General features: G+C 45.6%; 1 protein-coding gene across 2 annotated transcripts in view; it reads left to right on the top strand.

Annotated features, from left to right (window-relative positions):
• Nucleotides 1-26,030, top strand: part of NAA38 (N-alpha-acetyltransferase 38, NatC auxiliary subunit) — a 491,136-nt gene that overhangs the window by 426,931 nt on the left and 38,175 nt on the right. The window contains exon 3 of one of the 2 annotated variants that reach the window (XM_044077285.1): nt 7,320-7,419. The exons of the other annotated variant lie outside the window; for it this stretch is intronic. Coding sequence (XP_043933220.1) covers nt 7,320-7,339 — 20 coding nt within the window. The 3' untranslated portion in view covers nt 7,340-7,419. The remainder of the gene's footprint in view (nt 1-7,319; nt 7,420-26,030) is intronic. 2 annotated transcript variants of the gene reach the window in all.

Consider the following 26,030-nt stretch of genomic DNA (forward strand, 5'->3'; position numbering starts at 1 on the left):
GACTATTGCAAGTTGAGAGCTATTAACTCCCCAAGTGATGTTGACATCCTACAGAAAGGCCTCACTGAGACCAACAACTGGTGTCAGAGCCATGGCCTTAAGCCCAATGCCAAAAAAGTGTCATCATCCCCTTTGGGAAAAGCCTGGTTCCCATGAATTACCAAATCGATGGTAGTCCACTGAACATAGAAGGCATTATAAGAGATCTGGGAGCACATGTTGACCGCAACCTCTCTTTTGATCACCACATTGCCACTGTGGTCAGAAATTCCTTCTATGTGGCAAATCTCATTACTAAGAGTTTTGCATCCAGGAAGAAAGAGGTCATTGTCTCCCTCTACTCTTCCTTTATTAGGCCACTCATAGAGTACGGTGCCCCATTTAGCGTGTACCTCAATAGACACCTGCAACAACTGGAGAGGCTGCAAAAGTACCTCACAAAGAGGATCCTAGGCCTTAAACACTTGTCCTATATGGACAGACTCAAAAAACTCCAACTATTCTCTGTCTCATATATCCTACTTAAAGGAAATCTCTGACTTACAAAGCGATGTCTGACCCAGCTCTGTTAGAAATGCTACATCTAAAGAAATACCAATCCCTCCACACCACATGCTCCAGAGACCTCAACCTCATTACCACAATCAACAGAACATGCTGGAGGGACAGGCTCATAACCCAGAGACTGCCCATGCTATGGAATAGTCTTCCCATACATGTCAAGCAGAGCACCTCGCTGACTGCCTTCAAGAGAAATCTTGATGAGAGGATAGGAAATAGAAAATTCATCCTGGGGATAACTCCAGTTGCTCTACTCGACAGAGGCACTGGGAACTAAGGTCGGGTGGCATGATGCCAGGGTAATCCTATGGGCTAAAGGCCCCAGGGCCATTAGCCTAGTACACACGTATGAACTTTCATGAGTGGTCTGTCAACCAGAAGGTGGCTCAAATGATTTTTCACCACTGGGGCAACCCTTGCTATGACCTCTTTGCATCACTCCTAAACAACAAGTGCAGCAGCTGTTTTGCCCTGTTCCTTCCTCTCGGAGAGTCCCATAAAGACGTTGTCCTTTACGACTGGCCCTCAGGACTCCTGAATTTCTGAAGAAAGCTACCAGGTTGAAGAGTAAAGTTATCCTCATTGCCCCATTCTGTCCTCGACCTATTTGGTTCCTCTTTCTCTGGCCTCATCTAATTCAACATTTGTGGACTCTGGATCCAGCTCCGGACCTCCTGTCCTATCCAGAGGTATTAGTTCACCCAAACCTTAAGAACTTAAAGCTTTTGGAGTGGCTTCTGCACTTCTATTGATTGCCAGGCATAACTTTGTCTTCTCCAGTCCATAAGATTACTTTGGCCTTACGTAAACCTTCCACTAGAAAACTTTACTGTAACAAATGAAAAAAATGTTCCTGTAATCATGTAGACCCTTTCTCAGCCCCCCCCCCCAATCACAAAAGTTTTAGATTTTTTGACCTTACGTTTTGACCAGGTAGCTTCTTTCCGCCTGTACCATGAGGCTTCAACTAGTGTCCATTTCAAATTTCCACAGTGGGTTACAGGACACACCATTAATGTCTCATAAACTTTGTGAGGCTTTTTTGAAATGAACATTGATATTGAAGCCTCCATATAAAGACCCATGTGTTCTGTGAGATCTCACTTTGGTTCTTCAGGTTTTGATACATTCCCCCTTTGAGCCTGCAGCCACTTGTGAATTAAAGTACTTGCTTTGGAAAACAGTTTTGTTAATAACTATTACCTCTGCTAGAAGAATTTCAGAGATTCAGCATAGGGATTCAGCATTATCTTGTAATTGGGTTTTAAGGTCCATAGGTAGGTACTAGGCTATCGGCCCAAGGGCCTAAGTGAGCCTAGCCAACAAGGTTTGCTGGCTTACGCCACCCAAGAAAGTTAATTTCCCGTGCCCCTGTCGAGCAGAGCCACAGAAGTGATCCCTGGTGTGTATTTCCTATTTCCCATCCACTCAAGATTTTTCTTGAAGAGTGCTAATAAGGAACTTTGCTTTACATAGATGGGTAGCTTGTTCCACAGTACAGGAAATCTCTCAGACAGGAATCTATCCCTCCAGCATGTCCTGTTTGTTGTTGTGACAAAATTTAAGTTCCTAGAGCATGTAGCTCGGAGGGATTGGGATTTCTTAAGGTGTAGCATGTCCAACAGCTCTGGGTTTAACATAGCTTTATATGTTAGGCAGAGATCTCCTCAGAGTAGGCAATCCTTCTTTCCTACCAAAAGTTGTTTTGTAGTCAGTTATTAGTCTGACTATAAATTTAGCAGTTTTCTTTCCAAAATATTCTACATTTGTTAGACATCCACAGGCAGTTATGTTTCTACCTTCATAGAACAAAGTCTGTCAGAAAATTTGACCAATTGTTTATTGCTTTTTCTAGTGCTAGACTGGGTAGATCGGTATCTAAAGTTACCCTTTCTAGATGGTTGAAAGACTTAACATTCTATGTGAAATTGTTCGATCTCGCCGTTTGTTCTTACACACGGGGTTCGGAGCCGATCCTCGGCTCTGAGTCGGCCGCTTCACAAGCTGTGCATCTGAAAGAAAGCTCGAGGCACAGTCTATATCCCATGATCCTCCTTTACCATCCCTCAGATCTAGTTTGCTGCTGCAGCTGAAAGCATCGAGAGAGCTCGGACCAGTTAAAACTTTCTATTTTTTTCTGGATTTAGAACTTTAAAAATTTTAAAAACTTTTTGCTAGTGTATATATATAGAGAGGTTTAGTGTGTGTGTACATATTTAGCCAGGTTTTGTTACCTTTAGAGGCTTTATATAAATAATCTTAGGGCTTAGGCCTATTTTTTCTGTCAGGGCTCTGACAGTTAGTAGTAGTAAAACTTTAGCAAAGTTTTTTTCTTAGTATTTAGCTACTTAATATTGTGTGCAGTTTTTCATATTTTACTCCCTTATTCTGCATTTATATATATTCATATTTTTACATAGTTAAATTAGGACTGTTTCTGCTTTAGCTGTTTATACTTATTAGTAACTTAGAGTTATTAAAATAACCTTGATGTTCATCATGCATACAGCTGCAGTCATAACAGATGGGTTTTCCTGCCGTCAGGCGGGTCCTCGGTCTGCCGAATTCCAAAGTCTAGGTCCGGCGTCGGTTGTCGTCGCTTCTTCCCTGACGTCAGTGCGACAGGGGTATAAAGGAACCAGCCGACGCCATTTTCTTCAGTTTTTCTTGCCCCAGATGTCAGGTGCCCCCAGAAGGAAGGCAATACATAAATTTATGTAATAATGCAATGCAATATAATCAAAAAACAGTAGCTGCAAGCAAATGCACCATAAATGAATACCCCAATCAGGTTGTATGAGGAGATGTTAGCCAAAAGGCCTGTCCCAAGAGGGGAAGGAGGGAGGGAAACCTGGACTGCAGCTGTATTAGCACTCGAACATCTACATTTATGGTAGGTACAAAACTGTACTATGTTCATCGTGCATACAGCTGCAGTCATAACAGATGGGTAGAATCCCAAAGCTAAAAAAGGGGTGGTAGGCACTAGGTAGAACTAGGAGGAGCCAGGATGCCCTGCAAAACTGCAGTGGCAAAGCCTGCTCTAGTTTTGGAGTATAATGGTAGGTCGTAGTGCCTCAGGGTGTTCACCAAATGCATGGCAGTAGTGGCATCTCACCTGAGACGGATAGGATTCCAGGTGTTTCCATATCTGGACGACTGGCTCCTCACCGCCACCACCAGGCATAGTCTGTTGCAAGCCAGGGAATACACAATCAACCTTTGTTCCCGTTTAGGGATCTGTCAATTTCGAAAATCTGCCTTATCGCCCTCACAGCATATTTCATTTATAAGGGCGGAATTAGAAACTACTACAATGCTAATCAAACTTCCACAAACAAGAGTATCAACCCTCAGAGACCAGATCGCTATTCTGGTTCGGAGCAGAAAAGTTTCTGCGGCACAAGTGCTAAAAGTACTGGGTTTGATGTCAGCCATGTTGATTGCAGTTCCCCTCGGCAGGATGCACATGAGGATTCTCCAGTGGCTACTCTTCGCGCAGTGGTCATTCCAACAAATCCCTCTGTCTCACCACATTTCGATCACGGAATCTTGCAAGCGGGATCTTCAATGGTGGCTAAACAGCCAGGACCTAACGATGGGCCGTCCGTTTGTATTACCCAGGTCCTATAGCCACAGTAACCACGGACGCTTCCCTGATGGGGTGGGGGGGTGGGGCTTTTTCAGGGGAGAACAGTCCAAGGAGAGTGGTCCAAGATAGAGTACAATCTGCATATCAATGTTCTGGAGCTGAGAGCAGTGTTCCTAGCATTGCAACACTTTCACGAGTCTCTACCTCTAGGAACAGTGGCAGTTCAGACGGACAATGTCAGTGGTCTGGTACATAAACAAGCAGGTTGGAACCAGATCTTCTCCATTATTCAGAGAGGCTCTGAGAATTTGCCAATGGGCAGCGTCCACAGGTCGTTTTCTGATAGCAACGCACATTCTGGGGTCATCCAACATCATTGCGGACATGTTGAGCAGAGCCATCCTGTTACCTCACAAGTCGAGTGGTCCCTGAACAACCTAGTAGCGGAAAGGATTTTCCGCAGATGGGGCCAGCCTTGCTGCGACCTTTTTGCATCCCCCTTGAATGCCAAATGCAGAAGCTACTTTGCCCTTCTTCCCCCTCCGTGCGGTGCCCCCAGGGACGCACTAGTGCACGATTGGCCCCCGGGTCTCCTGTATGCTTTCCCTCCTATTCCCTTGATTCCCAAATTTCTACAGAAAGCCAGGAACCTGGAAAGGACGATCATACTCATAGCACCATTCTGGCCTCGACAGATCTGGTTTCCCTTCCTTCGTGCCCACCTGATGGAGGAACCATAGATTCTGGACCCGGAGCCAGACCTTTTGACTCATTCGTCAGGAGTTCCTCATCCGTCCCTACGATCCCTCAAATTGACACCTTGGCTGCTCCACTTCCCAATTTAGCCAGGTCAAAGTTTTTGTCTCCTTCAGTACAACACATCCTACTTTCTTCTCACAAACCTTCTACCAGAAAACTATACAAAAGCAAATGGAAACGTTTTGCTTGCTGGGCGTCAACACAAGGATTAGACCCCTTGGTAGCCCCGATGCACAGAATTCTAGAATTTTTATCCACACTGTTTCACGGAGGTGCCTCTACTTCTACGATAAGGGTACAGTTAGCGGCCATATCGAATTTTCATGTAGGTGAAAAAGATTCTTCAATCATGTCTCACAGGCTTTGTAAGGCTTTCATGAAGGGTACCTTTCACCTTCGACCACCCATTCGCAATCCAATCTCCCCATGGAATTTGAATTTGATGTTTTCTCAGCTTATGCTACCACCCTTTGAACCAGCGTCAACCTGTTCGATTAAGTATGTGTCATGGAAGACCCTGTTCCTCATCGCTATTACCTCGGCTCATAGAATTTCAGACCTCCAGGCACTGTCAGTCAGACCGCCATACATGATTTTTCACCCTGACAGAGTTTCCTTACGTACTAATCCGTCCTTTCTTCCGAAGGTATGCTCAGTACTTAACATTAATCAATCTATTGAACTACCCACATTTTTCAAAAATCATTCAAACAAATTGGAGTACATGTTACACAAGTTGGATGTGCATAGACAATTGAGATTTTATCTGGACAGGACAAAAGACTATAGAAAATCGGACCAACTGTTCGTGTCATTTGCGGAGAATAAGAAAGGCATGGCAGTAACCAAGCGCAACCACTTCCATTCAAGCCTAAGGCTCATTCTACCAGGGCCGTTTCTACTTCTGCCCATGCCGCTCTTCTTCCGTTGGATACTATTTGTGCAGCGGCTACGTGGGCAAAACCTCATACGTTTGTCACTCATTACAAAGAAGACAGGTCCTCTAAGGACAGAGCATCTTTTGGTTCCACTGTACTCAGGAACATTCTTCCATCCGTCACCCAGCGTAACGGAGCTAGGGACGCTACCAGTGTGTAAGAACAAACGGTGAGATCGAACAATTTCACATGAAGTTATGTTCTTACCATAACGTTCCATGTGAATTATTCATCTCGCCTTTGTTCTTACACCACCTCCCTCCATCCCCCACCACGTTCTGGAAGAACGGGTATGACTAGTGTCTGGTTGTTTTCTCTACATGGCCTTCTCTACCCAATCCTCAGTAAGCAGCCTATTTCCTTTTCTTTTTTTGCCTATCTGGGGGTGGTTCTAATGGTATGCAGCTTCTAGTGTGTGTGATTGCATGAGAGTTAGACGCAGTGATTAGTACTGTTTTCTGGTTCTCGCAAACTAGATCTGAGGGATGGTAGAGGATCATGGGATATAGACTGTGCCTCGAGCTTTCTTTCAGATGCAGAGCTTGTGAAGCAGCCGACTCGGAGCCGAGGATCGGCTCCGAACCCCGTGTGTAAGAACAAGGGCGAGATGAACAATTCACATGGAACGTTATGGTAAGAACATAACTTCTTTTTTTAGCATATATGAAGTTACCTGGACCATTCAAGGCACACACTACCAGAGCTGTAGCCACATCAAGTTTCACTCCAGTGCTTCCTTGGATAATTGCGCAGCAGCAACATGGGCTACCCAACATACCTTAATTACTTATTACAAATTGGATATGGCCTCTGGGGGGAGAGCATCTTTTGGCTTTGTGGTGCTTAGGAATATTCTTCCATGAGTCCACCCAAGTTAAAAAGTATCTGGGGACTCTGTCCCAAAGGTCAAGGAATAAATGAAGATTGACAAGATCAGATAAAGAAGTTATGTACTAAAGTTCCGTCTGTGTTGTCAATCTTCATTTATCCTTGACTCCCCTCCCTTGGATATCTCGGTGAAGTGAGCTGTGTCCTTGGTCACTAGTTTTGTAGTCTTCCTATACCAGATATGGTCTCCACAAAAGTATATTGGGGATACATACTTTTTCTGTCAATTAGCAAACTCGATCTGAGGTAAAAGGGAGCGGAGCGTTATGGGAAGGGAGAAAAGCTTGAGAGTATTTGGTCCTCACGGGCTCTAGTACAGCCACGTCTGTTCCAGTTTCGAAACCAAACTTGCAGGTCAAGGATCAATGACGACTGACAACACAGATGGGACATTATGGTGAGTACATAACTTTTTTCTGTTTCTTTAACTTTTCCATTATTAACCTTCTTTTCTACTTCCCTCTTTGCTTTCTTATTTTTGCATTGTAAATTTTTCCGTGCCCAGATGCCTTTGCCTGAATTTCCCTTCAAATTTCTTTGGTGCTGCATTTTTGTATTCCCATGTCCATGTTTTTTTTCAGATGTCTCCCATTCCAACTGATTTACTTTATGGGACTCAATTTCATCATGTTGTGACATAGCCTGTGGTAGACGTTCTACACTAAATCCTTCACTTCACAGGTATTCCATAACTTTATATTTTATTCATTTAATTTCTGCTCTTCTAATCTTCTGTTTCCCCCTTTGTGATCTTATTTTTTGTGTTGTGAAATTTTCCATGTTTGGGTGCTTTTGCATGTATTTCTCGTCAAATATTTTTGGAGCTGTTTTTCTTTTTGGGTGTTTATTAGTTTAGCTTTCTCCTTTGCATAAATATTACACCATATCAGATCTCTCTTTCCATCCCACATCCATGTTTCTTTTTTATACCTTTCAAAAATGTCTAGGTTTTGTTCTTTATATTTTCTCACTTCCACAGTCGCTTCTTTTCCCAAATGGCCCAAGATTTCTCTGTCTATAAAATGTTTTCCATGAATCTGTTGTATTAATGAACACAATTTTGCATTTGAAGCTGTTCACAATTTTTCTTGTGCAAATAATTTTCTTTCCTCTAATCTTTTTTAATATCTTCTTTTTGGAAGTTCTGGGCTTCTTGCATAATAGTAACAATACATAATACCTTTCTTATCGTTAATATTCCACTCTTAACTTTATGGCTCTTTTTTGGGCTGTTCTGTTTTTTGTGGACTACTACTGCCTTCCACAGCAGGGGCCATCCTCCCCTTTTAGCCTGGCCTAACTCCATTGTAGGAATGTGTCCGTGTCTTGAAGATTCTTCACTTTCATTTTTTCAAGTCCTGGCTCTAGTGCCCTTACCAGGATTGGGTATTTTTTATCCTGGGACTTGTGCACCCAGATGTCTTTATTTTTAACCTGCTTCTGTGTATGATATATGCTGTATAAAATACAGTCCATATATTAGTGTCATCTTGATGAGATTTTGTAAAAACAAGGTCCACATCATGAAGGTACTCATCAAGAGTTGAGGATGAATTCATTTCCAGCAGTACTACTGTCCTTTGCTTGCTGATTTTATCATCTCTCCATTTGAATCCCTCTGATATGGAGAACGAGGTGTTACTGCAGGCCCTCCATTTTCATGGACAGTGGCGCTGTGGTCAGCATACAGCTGGCGAAGTCTAAAAAGACTGATGTCTGCCACATAATCATCTCAGGCACAAAGTTGTCGATGCCACAGTGGTAGTTATGAAATTGTGTGCCAAAGGCCACTGACTTGTGCTGCCCAATAGAGTTCAAATCTTGGCATGTGAAGATAGGTCAGTGGGTGGAGTGCTCTCAAATGTACCACCTCTCATGGAGACAGAGGAGATGTTCTTCATCTCACATTGCTGCAGTCATAACCTGTGGGTAGTCCGCTGTCCTTGGTCGGCCCGAATACCAAAGTGTTAGGCTGGCGTCGGTCATGGTCGCTCAGATCTGACGTCAGTACGCCGTGGTACTAAAGCGCATGACCGACGCCATATCCTCAGTCTTTCTTGCCGCATGGTCCGAAGCAGAAGCAGCGTTTGCAAGTGCCGTTCGGCGTCCTGAAATTTTCGTATTCTGAGTTTCAGACCGAAGACCAAGTTGGGCTAAGTACCCCGTTGGGGAATATTTTTGTCTTTTCTTGCCTCAGTTAAATCCGGATGTCAGAAAAAGTAAATAATTGTATTTCTTGTGGGAAGCAGATACCTCATCGGGATTACCACTCTCTCTGTATTCCTTGCTTGGGGCCTGAGCACGACGTAGTCTGGTGTCGCTTTTGTGCTAGATTTAATAAGCGCACCATTAAACGCAGGTTAGATTGTGCTAGACTTGTCTTGATGGCGGTGTAATTACAATATGCCGTCGGATCCTCCGACGCCCGCTACCGCTAAGAAGCGTAAAGAAAAAACATTAAAGTCCAAGCAGGATGAGTCGTCCGTTACGGACGCCGGTTCTTTGGAAACTACGGTGGAATCTGTGGATCCAGCCGAGGTTTCAGCTGAATCTCAGGGGGAGCCTTTAATCTTGCAGGATGTGGCCTCTCAGGAGTCGGGTCAGGCTGAGGGGGCCTCTCGGGTCTCTGTAGTCCCTTCTTTGCATAAGGTGGTTAGGCCTTCTACTTCTGTCTCTAAGGCACCTTCCAAGGTCAGGCCTGGTTTGTCTTCCACTGGTGTCAGCCCTAGTTCTGTACCTAAAAAGCATATGCTGAAGATGGCAGAGGATTTGATTACTTTAATCAGGGGTTCTATGCCCCCCCCCGGATAAGAGGCCTAGGGTGGAGCCAGAGGTGGAAGGATAGGAGCATTCCTCAGATTACTCTGAGTCTTCGGCTGAGGACATTCAGGATTTTCCTCCTTATTCTGATTCAGTCTGATTCAGATGCAGAGGATTCATGTCCTTCTGCTTCCCCTCCAGAGGATTTTTCTTTTTCTGAAACCCTGCATTCCATGAGGGAGCATTTTAAGTGGGAAGGTCAGGATTTCTCAGATTCTCGAAAGAGGCTTAGGGAATTTTTATTTTTACCACAGCATAGGCCCTTGGCTATTCCCCCTGTTTTGGATGTTGTACAGGATGTTTTCTCTGAAGCTTCCCTTAATCCTGATTCTTTACCTCCTGCCCCTGTCAAACCAGACAGGTATTACAGAGTGCCAGAGGCTCATAAATATTTGTATAAGAGCCCAAGAGCTGACCTGGAGACTATTAGCCAGGGACCTAAGGGTGTCAGGGCTTCTATTGTAAAGAATCCAGTTCCTCTGTATAAAGATTCTAGAGCTTTGGATAGGTGGGGTAAAAAAGTGTATACCTCTTCCACTCTAGCGATGAGGGCTTTGAATTGCCAGTTTCATATGCTGAAGTACCAGAATTTTCTCTTAAGTCAGTTAAAATCTAAGGTAGATGCTTTGGCAGAGGGTATTGAGTGTAAGGAATTGCAAGATTTAGTTCATGCCTCTGATCAGGTGGGTAAGCATTCTTTGCAGTGTGGTTTTGATGCTCTTCAGGCTTCCTCCAGGGTGGCTGCCACTGGATCAGTTATTCGTAGGCACGCCTGGCTTAAGGATCAGAATTTGTCAGAGCATGTTAAAGCTCGAATTTTGGATGCTCCCCTTCAATCTGAAGTTCTGTTTGGTTCTCCTGTGGAGTCAGTTTTGAAGAAAATGGAAGACGAAGCTAAGTCCATGCAGACAGTTAAGGAATTTTTACAGGTGCAGCCCCCTAACTTTAGAAGAAATTGGCCTGCTAAGGGATGGGCTTATCCTTCTTCTGATTTACAGTCTAGGGGCAGATCTAGACGTGGTAGGGGCAGAGCTCATGCTCAGGGTTCTTTCAGACCGAGGACGTGGAGTTCCCCTGCACAATCTTCAGGTGAGGGCAGGGGTCAGCCTTTTCGTAAACAGACCCAGTGACCTGTATCTTCAGCTGCCAGATCCCTCCTGTCTGGCAGCTCCTCTGGGAGGAAAGTTGGCACTTTTCAGGCAAAATTGGCTTTTAGTCACCCAGGACAAATGGGTGTTGGACATTATAGATCGAGGCTACAAGTTTTATTTTCACACTTTGCCTCCTTTCAAAGGCATGCCAGACGTTCCTCCCCAGCAAAAGGTGGAGGCTCACAAACAGATTTCTTTACTTCTAAAAATGGGGGCTATCCAGGAGGTCCCTCCGTCAGAAGTAGGCCTAGGATTTTATTCTCGCCTGTTTCTTGTACCAAAAAAAGGAAACACTTGGAGGCCAATTCTGGATTTGTCTATTCTCAACACATACCTGGACATTCCAAAATTCAAGATGTTAACTTTGCAACAACTTCTGCCTCTGCTAGGCAAAGATCACTGGATGATAACTCTGGATCTCAAAGAGGCTTATCTTCACATTCCTATCAGGCCCAGCTGCAGGAGGTTCCTGCGTTTTCGGGCTGGGACTTTACATTATCAGTTCTCTGCATTGCCCTTTGGCTTATCTACTGCGCCCAGGGTGTTCACAAAGGTCCTGGCTCCGGTGATAGCCTTCTTAAGGTTAAGGGGAATACAAATTTATCCTTATTTGGACGATTGCCTGATTCTTGCTCAAGACAGAGTCAAGTTACTTCACCATCTACAGTATGTTATGGCAGTGTTAAGGTGCCTAGGGTATTCTGTGAACGAAACAAAGTCCAGTCTAGTACCCTCTCAGGACATGTGCTTTCTGGGTGCGAGACTGAATACAGCCTCTCAGATGGCGTTTTTGACCCCGGACAAACAAAGAAATCTTACCCTTTACTTCCAACAATTGTCTCTACGGTCCAGGCTGACTGCAAGGACAGTCCTTCAAGCCTTGGGGTTCATGGCATCTTGTATTCTGGTGCTTCCCAATGCCAAACTGCATATGAGGAAGCTACAATGGTATCTCAAAAGCGTATGGACTCAACACTGCCACGATTTGGACACTGTCATTCAGATAATACCTTGCATCCAAAGGGAATTTTGTGGTGGGCTCAGGAATGTCACCTAAACAAGGGACTCTCTGTGACCCGACCAGAGGCGAGTCAGATCTTAACGACAGATGCCTCAGACATGGCTTGGGGAGCACACTTCAATGGAAAATGGGTTCAAGACACGTGGCCTGCCAGACTACAACATTTGCATATCAACATGAAGGAGATGTTAGCAGTCCAATTTGCATTGATGGCTTTCAAGGATCTACTTCACCCAGGACAAGTGTTGATTCAAACAGACAACACAACAGTCATGTGGTACATCAACAAGCAAGGGGGAACCCATTCGTACCCTCTTTGCAGACAAGCTATGATTTTGTGGGAGACTGCTCTCAGTTTGCACCTCACTCTTCAGGCAAGGTTTCTGCCAGGAGCACAGAACTCCTTAGCAGATGTTTTGAGCAGACAGATGGTGGATCCCCACGAGTGGAAATTGGATCCTCATGTTTTTCAACAGTTGACTGTGGCTTGGGGGACTCCAGACATAGATCGTTTCGCAACTCCACTGAATTACCAACTGCCAAAGTTTTGCACAAAGCTGTTTCACCCAAAAGCTTGGAAAGTGGATGCTCTATCATTCAGTTGGAACAACCTTCATGTTTATGCCTTTCCTCCTCTGCCTCTCCTTCCCAAGGTGCTCCTGAAGGTCAGGCAGGACAAGCCTTGCATGATTCTAATAGCTCCAGATTGGCCACGGCAGCACTGGTACCCTCTGCTGAGGAGTTTAGTACGGGAGCCTCCTTGGCCTTTGCCATTAATTCCACACCTTTTGTCCCAGGCAAGCAATCATTTCCGCAATGTCAGGATTCAGTCCCTGCATCTGACAGCCTGGCGTATTCTGTTTTAGACCCTGGGGGGGGTCGCAGCTTCCTCAACAAGTTTTGAATGTCATTTTGGAGGCCAGACGGCCTAGTACAAGGAAAGTTTATCCTGATAAATGGAGGAGATTTTTTCTTTGGAGCAAAACAAAGAGCTTTGATGTTTCAGTGCCTAATTTGAGTGTTTCACTTCAGTATCTTACAGAATTATTAGACAAGGGTTTGTCTTTCTCCTCTGTAAAAGTTCATGCTGCAGCCATTTCTGCTCACTATGCCTGTGACCCACCATTATTCTCTCACCCTTTGTTTAAGCAATTTCTTAGAGGGGCAAAGAACATAAGACCCCCACGTAGAGCTCCTACTCCTTCCTGGGATCTCAATTTTGTGTTGGAAAAGCTCACTTTACCTCCTTTTGAACCTGCAGCTACTTGGGAGTTGAAGTTTTTGTCTTGGAAGACTGCTTTTTTGTTGGCCATTACGTCTGCTAGAAGGGTATCTGAATTACAGGCTCTAATGGCAGTTGAACCCTTCCTGATATTTCATAAGGATAGGGTCTCCCTACGTACTAATCCTACTTTTATGCCTAAAGTTGTTTCTAATGTGGCCTTAAACCAATCTATTCATTTGCCTACATTTTATGCTGATCCCCAAAATAAGGGAGAAAAAATTTTGCACTCTTTGGATATTCACAGGCAGTTACGTTATTATTTGAGCAGAACTAAAGGGTTCAGACAGTCCCAACAGTTATTCATTTCTTTTGCCTTGGGTTCACAAGGAAAACCAGTTTCAAAACAAACTATTTCTAAGTGGATTGGCCATTGTATTGCTTTTTGTTATTCTCATCATGGTAAGGAGGTTCCGGCTGGAATCAGACCTCATTCCACTAGGGCTACTGCCACTTCTACTGCTTTTTTAAGGGGAGTAGCTACTAAGGATATTTTGGAGGCAGCTACCTGGAGTTCAGTGCACACTTTTTCTAAACATTACCATCTCCCTCTTTATTCCAAATCTAGGGCTGGGTTTGCCACTGCAGTTTTACAGGGCATGTTAGCAGCTCCTAATGCTATCTGATTTTACCAACCTCCCTTTACCTTTGCTTTGGGATTCTACCCACAGGTTATGACTGCAGCAATGTGAGATGAAGAACATAGTACAGTTTTGTACCTACCATAAATGTAGATGTTCAAGATCCACATTGCTGCAGTCCAATTTCCCTCCTCCTTCCCTCTGTAGTTTGGGGTGGCTGTGTGGTTTGTGGTGTATCTATTGTTGCTATTTTGGTGATTGGGTATTTTTCTATTTTTGGCTATGGCCTTTCTTTTTAAGGCCTTCTGACATCTGGGGCAAGAAAGACTGAGGATATGGCGTCGGTCATGCGCTTTAGTACCACGGCGTACTGACGTCAGATCTGAGCGACCATGACCGACGCCAGCCTAACACTTTGGTATTCGGGCCGACCGAGGACAGCGGACTACCCACAGGTTATGACTGCAGCAATGTGGATCTTCGAACATCTACATTTATGGTAGGTACAAAACTGTACTTTTCTGGCCTCTGTCACGCTAATGGGTAGCGCCTCAACACAGTCCCACAGTGTGGTGCAGAATATTAGGGTGGAGGTGGACCATCTCCATAAACAGCCAGCTGGAGATGCTGTAGGTATGTACACCCATTCCTGTGTAAAAACACTTGAAAGTCCTCTGCACCTCTTAGTCACGGTCATGTGCAATTAAAGTACCACTTGTTATGTTAATATTTATAAAACTGTATGCATCTCTAGATGTCCTTCATGGATGCATCTGCAGTCATAACAACTGGGTTGTCCTGTCGTCAGGCAGCCCTTCAGTCGGCCGGATTCCAAAGTCCGGGTCCAGCTTCGGCTGATGTCGCACTTCACCCAACGTCATCTCTGTTGGTCTTAGGGTATAAAAGCATCAGCCGACGCCATTTTCCTCAGTCTTTCTTGCCGCGTGGCGCCCGAAGCAGAAGCTGTTCGCAAGTGCCGGTCGGTCGGATCCAGAGATTACTTCTACCGAATACTACTTCGAAGACTTCTTAAGCTAAGTACCCCGTTGGGGACTCTTTCTTGCCTCAGCCGATGTCAGAAAAAGTTAATAATTGTTTAACCTGTGGGAAACAAATACCTCATAAAGATTTCCACTCTTATTGTCTGCCTTGTTTAGGCCCAGCCCACGACGTAGCAGCCTGTTCGCCTGTGCTTCTTTCAACCGACGAACGCTTAGGCGTCGGTCGGAGTTTGCAGAACAGTTTTTCGGTTCTGATTTTGCGTACATTATGCCGTCGGATCCTCCGACTACCCAATCTGCCAAAAAACGCAAAGATAAAGTCCGACACTCGCGGTCCGCGGTTTCGTGCGAAACCCTGGTTAAGCAAACGCGAGTGTCTCAGTTTCGGGCGAAACCGAGAAAACTGATCAAAGTACAGCTGAACCTATCTCTACAACTGAGGCCCCTGCTACCACTCTTGAATCGGCCTCAGAAATTTTATCCACTACGGTGGTTGCCACTGACTTATCAGACACCATTTCCTTGGATGTCTCTACCCCAGCACGTGGTGCTGCTAGGCCTCCAGCAGCTATGTCCATTAAGGCCTTCGCCAGGGCTAAAGCAGCCAAGACTACTAAGACAGTGCCTGTTAAACCCCCCACAACCAGGCCCTCTTCTAGTTCTCAAATGCTTACTTTGGCAGAAGATTTAATTTCATTAATTAGAGGATCTCAATCTCACCCAGACAGGGCCTCTCAGCCCCAGAGAAGAGACCTAGGGCAGAGCCCCTGAGCCAGTGTCCTCTGATGATTCTGCTGTGAATCAGACATAACTGACCAGCCAGAGGCTCCTTTCTCCAATTTTGAAGATTCTGATGCTGAAGAATCCATTCCAGCTGCTTCCCCACCAGAAGAATTCTCCTTTGGGAAACCTTACATGCCATGCGAGCAGTTCCAATGGCAGCAACAGGATTTTTCAGACTCCAGAAAAGACTTAGGACCTTTCTGCACCTCCCACAGCACAGGCCCTTAGCTATACCTCCTGTTCTCTCTGTGGTGGATGATGCTTTCAATGATGTCTGCTCCGCTCCAGATTCTTTACCCCAGCCCCTGCCAAACCAGACAGATTTTACAGGGTGCCAGATACTCATCACCACCTTTACAAGGCCCCACTTGCAGACCCGAAACTATATCCCAGGGTCCCAAGGCAGTAGCATGACCATAGCTAAAAACCCTATTCCTTCTGAAAGGGAAGCAAGGTCATTAGACAGATGGGGTAAAAGGTCTACACTTCAGCTACTCTCTCAGCTAGAGCTTTAAACTGTCAGTTTCACATGATACAATACCAAGAGTTTATGCTTGATCAGTTAACTAAAAACTAACCACTGATGAATCTCTTGATAAGAAATATGTATTAGAAATGGTAAATAACATACAACAGGTTAGCAACCATTCCTTAAAATGTGGCTATGATGCACTGGAGGCTTCATTTAGATCAGCCATGACTGGCACAGTGATAAGAAGGCATGCATGGCTAAAGGAGCAAGCTTTACCGGATCATGTTAAAGCTAAGTTGCTAGATGCTCCTATGGATAAGACAAGTTTGTTTGGTACACCTGCCCAGCAGGTTATGAAGAAAATTGAAGAAAAGGCAAAATCTGTTCAAACGGTTAAAGATTTCTTGCAGGTTCAACCCCCAAGGTTTAGCAGGAACTGGCCTGCCAAAATTGGTCCTTTCCTGACTCCACAAAATTTCAAAGGGGCAGGAATAGACGTTCCAGAGGCAGAAACCAATCCAGAGGAGGTGCCTACAGAGGACGACAGTGGCAAGGTAACAACAGAGGCACAGACACAACCACTGCCACTACATCAGCACAACCACAGTGACTTAACCTAAATCCGCCTACCAGGGAACAAATAGCAGCTCCTCTAGGCGGAAAGTTAACCTTATTTTCAAAGAACTGGCACTACATAACAAAAGACAAGTGGATTTTACAAACCATAGATCAAGGTTACTGGTTTCACTTCCACACTTTACCAGTCAAAAGAGGAATGCCAAATCTACCTTCAAATCAAAAAACAGAGGCACTACAACAGATAATGGAGTTAGCAAACATGAGAGCTGTGGAAAGAGTGCCAACAGCAGAGCAAAGAAAGGGGTTCTACTCCAGACTATTCCTAGTTCCAAGAAAGGAAAAAAGTTGGAGACCAATTCTCGACCTGTCCACCTTAAATACATACATCATTGTCCCAAAATTCAAAATGCTGACCCTACAGCAACTTCTTCCCATGCTGGGCAAGGAGTCTTGGCTGGTAACTCTAGATCTCAAGGAGGCATACCTGCACGTCCCCATTCGACCAATCTGCAGAAGATACCTCAGATTTCTTGCAGGATCAGAGCACTATCAATTCTCAGCATTGCCCTTTGGCTTATCTACTGCGCCCAGAGTATTCACAAAATGCCTGGCATCAGTAATCGCCATTGCAGACTACAGGGAATTCAAATTTACCCATACCTGGACGACTGCCTGCTACAAGGGGACAACAAAAGCAAGCTGACAACAGATTTACAAAGGGTCATTTACTTGCTACAAGCACTGGGATACACAGTCAATTTACAAAAGTCAAGGCTGATACCATCCCAAACAAGGACATTCTTAGGCTGAATTGGACACAGTAAAACAAATGGCATTCCTGACTACAGAAAAACAAAAAGAACTCCCTCTTTACTTCTTGGCACTAACAAAACTGAACAAGTTAACAGCAAGAAAAGTACTGCAGGCCTTGGGCTTCATGGCATCATGCATAATCTTGGTCCCATTTGCCAGACTACATATGAGAAAACTACAGTGGTACCTAAAGAATTTATGGTCCCAACACAGACACAGCCTAGAAACAGAAATCCCACTAATTCCATGCTTAAAGCAGGAGTTCCTATGGTGGGCTCAGGCATGTCAGTCAAACCCAGGCCTACCCTTTCGCAGATGTCAAGCAAGCCAGACCATCACAACAGACGCTTCAGACCTAGGATGGGGGGCCCACATGCTGGACAAATGCGTGCAAGGATTGTGGACACAGGATCAACTTCACCTGCACATCAACCTAAAAGAAATGCTGGCAGTAAAACTGGCAATCCAAAAGTTCAAACCATTTCTCCAAGAGGGCCAGTTGATGATAAGGACAGACAACACCACAGTCATGTGGTACATCAACAAACAGGAGGCACTCATTCATACCCCCTATGCAGAATGACTTTGGAGCTGTGGACCCTGGCACTCAGCTACAACATCCAGTTACAGGCAATGTTTGTACCGGGAAAAGAAAATACTCTAGCAGACATATTAAGCAGAACCACATCGGATGCCCACGAATGGAAGCTGCACCCGGACATCTTCAAGACCATCTCAAAGAAATGGGGAATGCCTCAGATAGATCTATTCGCATCACCTCTCAATCACCAGCTCAAAAAGTTCTGCACAAGGACATTCCACCCACTAGCATGGAAAGTGGATTTGCTCTCCTTCAGCTGGAAAGGCCTAACAGCATATGCATTCCCACCTCTTCCCTTGATACACAAAGTACTACTAAAAATCAAGGAAGAACGTCCAAGGATAATCCTGATAGCTCCAAACTGGCCAAGACAACACTGGTACCCACTGCTGAGGAGCATGTCTCGAACAATATGTGGCCAATACCCTGATGCCTTTGTTGTTAACTCAGAACAACTACAGCATCATACATCCAAACCTAAAAAACGTTGCAACTGACTGCATGGAACATCACATAGCAGCAGCTAATCCAGAACTTTCCCAAAGAGTTAAAGACATTATTCTTGAAGCACGCAGACCTTCAACAAGAAGGAACTATGCTGGAAAATGGAAAAGGTTTGTCATTTGGAGTACGGAAAGAGGAAAAGATGTGTCAAACATAGATATGCCTAACATTCTGGAGTATCTGGCCGAACTTCTTCATTCAGGCCTGTCCTACTCCTCCATCAAGATACATGCATCAGCTATTTCAGCAGAATACAGCTTTAATCCACCTGTTTTTTCGCACCCTTTGCTCAGGCAGTTCCTCAGAGGAATCAAGAATGTAAAACCTCCAAGGAAACCACCAATGTGATAGTGTTCAATCTCGCCGTTTGTTCTTACACATGGGTTCGGAGCCGATCCTCGGCTCCGTGCCGGCCTCTTGCAAGCTCTGCATCGAGAATAAGCTCGAGACAATCTAATACCCACAATCCCCCTCTGCCTTTACCTCAGATCTAGTTTGCCGCTGCTGCATTCGCATCGTTGGGAGCTAGCTCGAGGGTTTTCTAAGATAAGATATAACTTTTGTTGTATTTTATTGAAAAATTTATTTAACTTAATATTGTCAGTATTTCTTGTGTGATTGTGTTGTGGTTCCGTAGTTCTTTGGTACCGTTAACCCTTTTACCGGTATTTTTGTACCGGGGCCTACACTACCATATACTACTATATTGAGTCAAATTTACCTGATTGTGACTAACCGGATTTGACATTTACCTGATTGTGACATTTACCTAATTGTGACTTTTTTTCCCGGATTTGACTGTGTATTTGTTTCTAGACTTGTTTATTACCTACAATGTCTGAGAAGGCAAAGTCTGGTTTCAAGCGTTGTCAGTGTGGCCAAAAAATGTCGGTCACTGACAACCATAGTTCCTGTGTCTACTGCCTTGGCCCTCTCCACTTACAAGAGGATTGCTCCATTTGTCACTCTTTCAGTGGGAGGGTCATGACAGATAGGCGCAGGAAACTAATGGACAGGGGTCTGTTGAAACCAGCTTTCCAAGAGGCTTTGGATGCTTCTGACCAGGCATCAAAGTCCTCTAAGGAATCGAAGACATCGGAGCCCAAGTCATCGGCTCCGAGCTCTTCTTCAAAGGTTAGATCACCGGTTCCACAGACTTCGGGGCCGAGTGTTCAACTGGTGTCGGTTCCTGAGCCTCGAGTCTTGGAACCGGTGATGGAGCTCCCTCCTTCGGCCATATTGAGGTCGGCTCCGTCTTGGTTCCTTCGACCCGTTCCTCCTCTAAACTTTCGGATGTCGATGTGGATCGTGTGGTGCAGAAGCTGCTGGAGCATTGCCCTCTAAACTTATTTCGGTTTCCACCCAGCTGGTGTCGAAACTTGAAGGTCTTCCTGTATCTCCATCCATTCCTCCTCCGAGACCGATTCAGTCTTTGGAGCCGGAAGAGGCTGATCTGCTGATTGTGGAGCCCTCGGGTCCAGAACCGTCCTTTCTCGGTCTGTTCCCTCACCTCGACTCCGTCGAGCCGACGGTCTGTTCTTGGTTCGGGGCGAGTCGAACCGACGTGTCGGTTCCGACTCTCCCTCGGGCCTCGGCATCGATTCGGCTCCGTCCTCGGGTCGATGCCCGTGCCCGTCGGGATTCTTCCCATTTCTTCGGAGCCGGAGATTCTTCGATCGGGACCCGGGAGCGTTCGACCTGATGAGGAAGGTGTTGTCTACCCAGACAACCACATCAGTGGAAGCAGTTTCTCCTCCCCATAAAGGGCCTTTGTCTTCATCTGCACCCACGGCCACATCCAAGCATCGGGCACCAGTGTCTCAGCCACCCTGGAGGGTGCCCCTCTTCCTCGAGGCTTCTTCGGATGCTCCCACGAGGAAGTCCCTAGGAAGAGACTGTGTAAGAGGAGACACTTGGATTCTCCACAAGAATCCATAACATCTGATACTGACTTAGATGAGTCAGAAGGGTCCCCTAAGTCACCTTCAGAAGATGTCTCTTTTCAGACATTTTGGAGATCCTGAAACAGAGAGGTGACTGGCAGTCCCTTCCCCTTCGAGGATGAGTCAGTTCTGCTGAAGGCATTTGGTGCTCGCCCTTCCTCCTCCTGGGTCACTCCGCCCTTGACGAACTAATGGAACTTATTGCTCGAAGGCGTGGGAGGCTCCTGACACAGTGGAACCTGTTCCTAGGAAACCGAACAAGTACATCACAGCACCTCAGGATAAGTCCTACCTTACTAAAGGAGTTCCAGTAGACGCTATGGTGGTGGCTGCAGCCACGAAAAGGAGATGTCGGAGTCTTCTTCTGTCCATCTGCCTAATAAAGATTCTAGGACGATGGATAGATATGGGAAGCGCATTTTTAGTTCAGCGGCTTTTTCCATGCGGTCCCTGAACTATTTGACCCATTTTACACGTCTGCAGAGGGATCTAGTCAAAGAGTTGGGAGATACCCTCCAGGGTTCTACAGATGCAGCTGTCTCAGAGAAAGTGACAGCACAACTTAATACCCTAACATCGATTGTTAACTCGTCCATGAGGCTGATTTCACGCAGCCGAAGGTTCGAGTAGGGCAGCAGCTTCAGCGATTGCTCTTCAGACAATCCTGAATGCGCCTATGCTCCTTTGGAAGCCTTCAAGTCTTCCTTTACAAACGCCCCATTTGACGGTGCCACTCTTTTTGGCCCCAAGGTAAAGGAGACCCTTACCCGGTGTGAACAAGAGGGAAAGACTCTGTCTGCTGTCGGAGTCCGTTTTCCACCCCAACCAGACCGCACCCCAAAGGGCAACGTGGTGGGAAAATGTGGTTTGAAACAAAATCAAGGGTCTTTCCGGGCACACAGGGTGATGTCCCCTCTAGAGGCAGAGGAGGGGCAGAGGTGGAAGACGCCGCCCTGGCGGCAGAGGGGTCCGCAACATCAAGGTGACAGGGATACACTCCTGGTAAACCTTTCCAGCACTCCTGAGAGGAGGCCCGACTGTCCTGCTCTGGAGGCAGTCGGGGTCGCTTAGCCTTTACCCTCAGGCCTGGCAAGATATAACTACAGACAATTGGGTAAAAGCGAGTTACCAGAGGTTACACCATACCCTTTCTATCCTATCCCATTCCAAAGGAAAGACTCCCAGATGTACCGCCCATCTGAGAGCCAGCAGCTTTAGAAATTTCAAGGTTTTTAGACAAAGCAGTCATCCGGCCAGTCCCACCGGACGAGCAAGGATTCGGGACTTACTCAAGGTTCTTTTTAGTTCCAAAGAAAACAGGGACTGGAGGCCCATTCTAGACCTGAGTTACCTCAATACTTTCGTCAAGAAAGAAAAGTTCGAATGGTCACGCTTCAGTCGATCCTTCCATTTCTACAGAAGGACGAGTGGATGTGCTCAATAGATCTAGAGGATGCATACTACCACATCAAAATGGCCAGGGCATCCAGAGATCATCTGCGCCCGCTGGGAGCCAGTCACTTTCAATTTCGAGCCCTGCCCTTTGGTCTGACCTCAGCCCCCAGGGTCTTCACCAAATGCATGGCAGTGGTAGCGTCTCACTTGAGACGTCAGGGATTCCAGGTGTTTCCGTATCTGGACGACTGGCTCCTTTCAGCCACCACCCGGCCAACTACTGCAGGCCAGAGACTATGTTCTTCAACTGTGTGTTCACCTAGGGATCTCCGTAAATTTGGAAAATCCTTACTTCAGCCATCACAAAATATCTTGTTCATAGGAGCAGAGTTAAACACACGCAATTAATTCTGAGGCTTCCCCAGAAAGGATAGTATCGCTGCAGACGGACGTACCGCTTCTACTCTTGTCAAGGAAGTCTGCTGCAACACTAGTTCTGAAGGTGGTGGGCCGGATGTCAGCCTCCCTTATTGCAATTCCCTGGGAAGGCTGCACATGAGAGTTCTACAATGGCTACTGTTTGCTCAATGGTCATTTCAACAGCTACCTCTAACACACGAGATTCTCATAACAAAGACTTGCAAAACAGACCTGAACTGGTGGCTACAAACGTGCAACCTTTCACAGGGGAGGCCGTTTGTGCTACCCACGCCCACAGTTACGGTGACCACGGACGCTTCCCTGATAGGGTGGGGGGGCATCTTTCAGGGACAGACAGTCCAAGGCGAATGGACCAATTTGGAGTACAATCTGCACATCAATGTACTAGAGTTGAGGGCAGTGTTTCTAGCGTTGCAACACTTTGCTCCCCTTCTTCCTCTAGGGACTATTGCAGTTCAGACGGACAACATGTCGGTAGTCTGGTACATAAACAAACAAGGGGGAACCAGGTCCTATCAACTATGCAGAGAGGCCATGAGAATTTGGCAGTGGGCAGAGTCCACGGGTCGCTTTCTAATAACGCACATCCGGGTCATCCAACGTCATAGCCGACAAGCTGAGCAGAGCAATTCTGCTACCACACGAGTGGTCTCTGAAACAGTCAGTGGCGAAAAGGATTTTTCGCACATGGGGCCAGCCTTCCTGCGACCTGTTTATGCCTCCAATGAACGCCAAATGCAGGAGCTACTTTGCCCTATTACCCTCCAGGGAAGTCCCCAGGGATGCACTGGTTTACGATTGGCCCCGACTCCTGTCGCATTTCCTCCATTTCCTCTGATACGAAATTTCTCCAGAAAGCCAGGAACCTTCAGGACGATAATTCTCATTGCTCCATTCTGGCCTCGTCAAATTTGGTTTCCCTCCCTGAAAATTCACTGCATTCGGGGACCCTGGATTCTGGACCCAGACGCGGATCTGTTGACTCACTCGTCAGGGGTTCCCCATCCCGCTCCTGTCACTCCAGCTAGCAGCTTGGCTGCTCCAATTCCCAACTTAGCCAGGTCTGATCTCTTGTCACCAGCAGTCCAGAATATATTAGTGGCTTCGCATAAGGCTTCCACTACTAAAACATATACTAGCAAATGGAAATGGTTTGTATTCTGGGCGAATACACACCACGTTGATCCCTTTACAGCTCCTTTGAATAAGATTTTAGAGTTCTTAACAGACTTATTTCATCAGGGTGCTTCTCCTGCTACTCTAAGAGTTCAATTGGCTGCCATTTCAATTTCCATGTGGAAGAGTGTGGAGCTCCTATCATGGCTCACAGACTTTGTAAAGCCTTCTTAAAAGGAGTTTTTCATATTAGACCTCCGGTCAGATCTCCTACGTCACCTTGGAGTCTAAACTTGTTACTATCTAAATTAATGTTGCCCCCCTTTGAACCTGCCTCTTCTTGCCTATTAAAATTTTTGTCCTGGAAAACTCTCTTTCTGGTAGCCATTACTTCTACTAGACGAGTGTCTGAACTTCAGGCTCTCTCCATCAAGCACCCTTATCTAATCTTTCACTCTGACAGAGTTTCTCTTCGTACCAATTCATCCTTCCTCCCTAAAGTGTGTTCTATTAACAACATTAATCAGTCCATTGAATTACCCACTTTCTTCAAGAACCACTCCAACAAAATGGAGTATATGTTGCACAAATTGGATGTTCACAGACAGCTAAGGTTTTATTTGGATAGAACAAAAGATCACAGGAAAACAGATAAACTCTTTGTGGCTTTTGCTGATAGCAGGAAAGGACTTGCAGTTACCAAAAGAACTCTTTCAAAGTGGTTAACTGATTGTATAATCTATGTATACGATTCTGCAAATCAACCCCTTCTGAACAAACCCAAGGGACATTCCACAAGATCAATATCTACGTCTTTGGCTCATGCAGCTCGCCTACCTCTGGATGCTATTTGCGGCTGCTACCTGGTCTAAGCCACATACATTTATTTCTCATTATAAAGTAGATAAGGTTTCTAGGGACAGAGCAACCTTTGGTTCCACTGTGCTCAAGAACGTCCTCCCGTGAGTTCCTCAGGATTTAGGAGCTAGGACTACCCATGTGTAAGAACAAACGGCGAGATTGAACACTATCACATATAGAAGTTATGTACTTACCATAACGTTCCATGTGGAGTGTTCATCTCGCCTTTGTTCTTACAGTCCCACCCTCCCACCCTTAGGAAGAACGTTCTTTGATGCCTGGCCAGAAGCATTTTTGCTACTGTCTTTATTCTCTGTACATAGTTGGTATACACATATACTTATATGTGTCTGTTATGTATGTATAGATGTATGGCATGAATGTGCTGTTATGTAGATTGGTTTGCTTGCAAGCTAGATCTGAGGTAAAGGCAGAGGGGGATTGTGGGTATTAGATTGTCTCGCGCTTATTCTCGATGCAGAGCTTGCAAGAGGCCGGCACGGAGCCGAGGATCGGCTCCGAACCCATGTGTAAGAACAAAGGCGAGATGAACACTCCACATGGAACGTTATGGTAAGTACATAACTTCTATTTACCAGCTTGGGACTTAAACTTTGTGCTAGAAAAGTTGACACTATCACCCTTTGAACCAGCAGCAACAGCAGACCTACAACACCTGTCATGGAAAACTGCTTTCCTACTGGCAATTACTTCAGCAAGGAGGGTTTCAGAACTACAGGCCTTAATGGCAGTGCAACCCTTCCTAATCTTCCACCAAGATAGAGTGTCCATGAGGACTAATCCTACATTTATGCCTAAGGTGGTATCCAGAGTGTCTTTAAACCAGGCAATCCACCTACCTACCTTCTTTCCCAACCCACAAAACAGAGGGGAAAGAATACTGCATACCTTGGATGTACATAGACAGCTACGCTACTACTTGGACAGAACAAAAAATAGCAGAAAGACTGACCAACTTTTGTAGCCTATGCAACAGGAAGGGAAGGAAAAGCTATTTCCAAACAGACAATCTCCAAATGGATAGGAAATTGCATACGATTCTGTTACTCCTTCCATGGAAAACCAATTCCACAGAACATAAGACCTCATTCTACAAGGGCAACAGCCACTACCACAGCCTTCTTACGAGGAGTGGCAACCAAAGACATTATTGAGGCGGCTACTTGGACCTCCGTGCATACATTTGCCAAGCATTATAATTTGCCTCTATATTCCAGATCCCGAGCAGGGTTTGCCACTGCTGTACTGCAAGGGATCCTAAACACACCATAATCTACTTTTATCCTCCTCCCCTAGTTGGCTATGGTATTCTACCCAGTTGTTATGACTGCAGATGCATCCATGAAGGACATAGTACAGTTTTGTACCTACCATAAATGTAGATGTCCGAACTGGATAGCATCTGCATTCAGGATTACCCTCCCTCCTTCCCCTCTGTGGTACTCCTATGGTGTTTACCCTCCTAATAGCTAGCTGGTGGGGAGTCTTTTATGGTGTATTTGTTTGTATATATGTACATACATGCTTATTTTTGTGTTTACCTCTATCTTTTTGGAAACATTGGCATCTATCCAAATTTTAGCCTTCAAGAGGGCTACTGGCATCTGGGGCAAGAAACACTGAGGAAAATGGCGTCGGCTGATGCTTTTATACCCGAAGACCAACAGAGATGACGTCGGGTGAAGTGCGACATCAGCCGAAGCCGGACCCGGACTTTGGAATCCGGCCGACTGACGGGCTGCCTGACGACAGGACAACCCAGTTGTTATGACTGCAGATGCTATCCAGTTCGGACATCTACATTTATGGTAGGTACAAAACTGTACTTTCTGGGTCATACTTAACACAGCATGTTTTGTGCTTCATTGTATTCACTGATGAGTCTTTTACTGGCACCAGCACTGTGA

This window comes from Protopterus annectens, chromosome 7.part0 (genome assembly GCF_019279795.1).
Source record: "Protopterus annectens isolate FY-2018-M chromosome 7.part0, PAN1.0, whole genome shotgun sequence".
Lineage (NCBI taxonomy): Eukaryota > Metazoa > Chordata > Ceratodontiformes > Protopteridae > Protopterus > Protopterus annectens.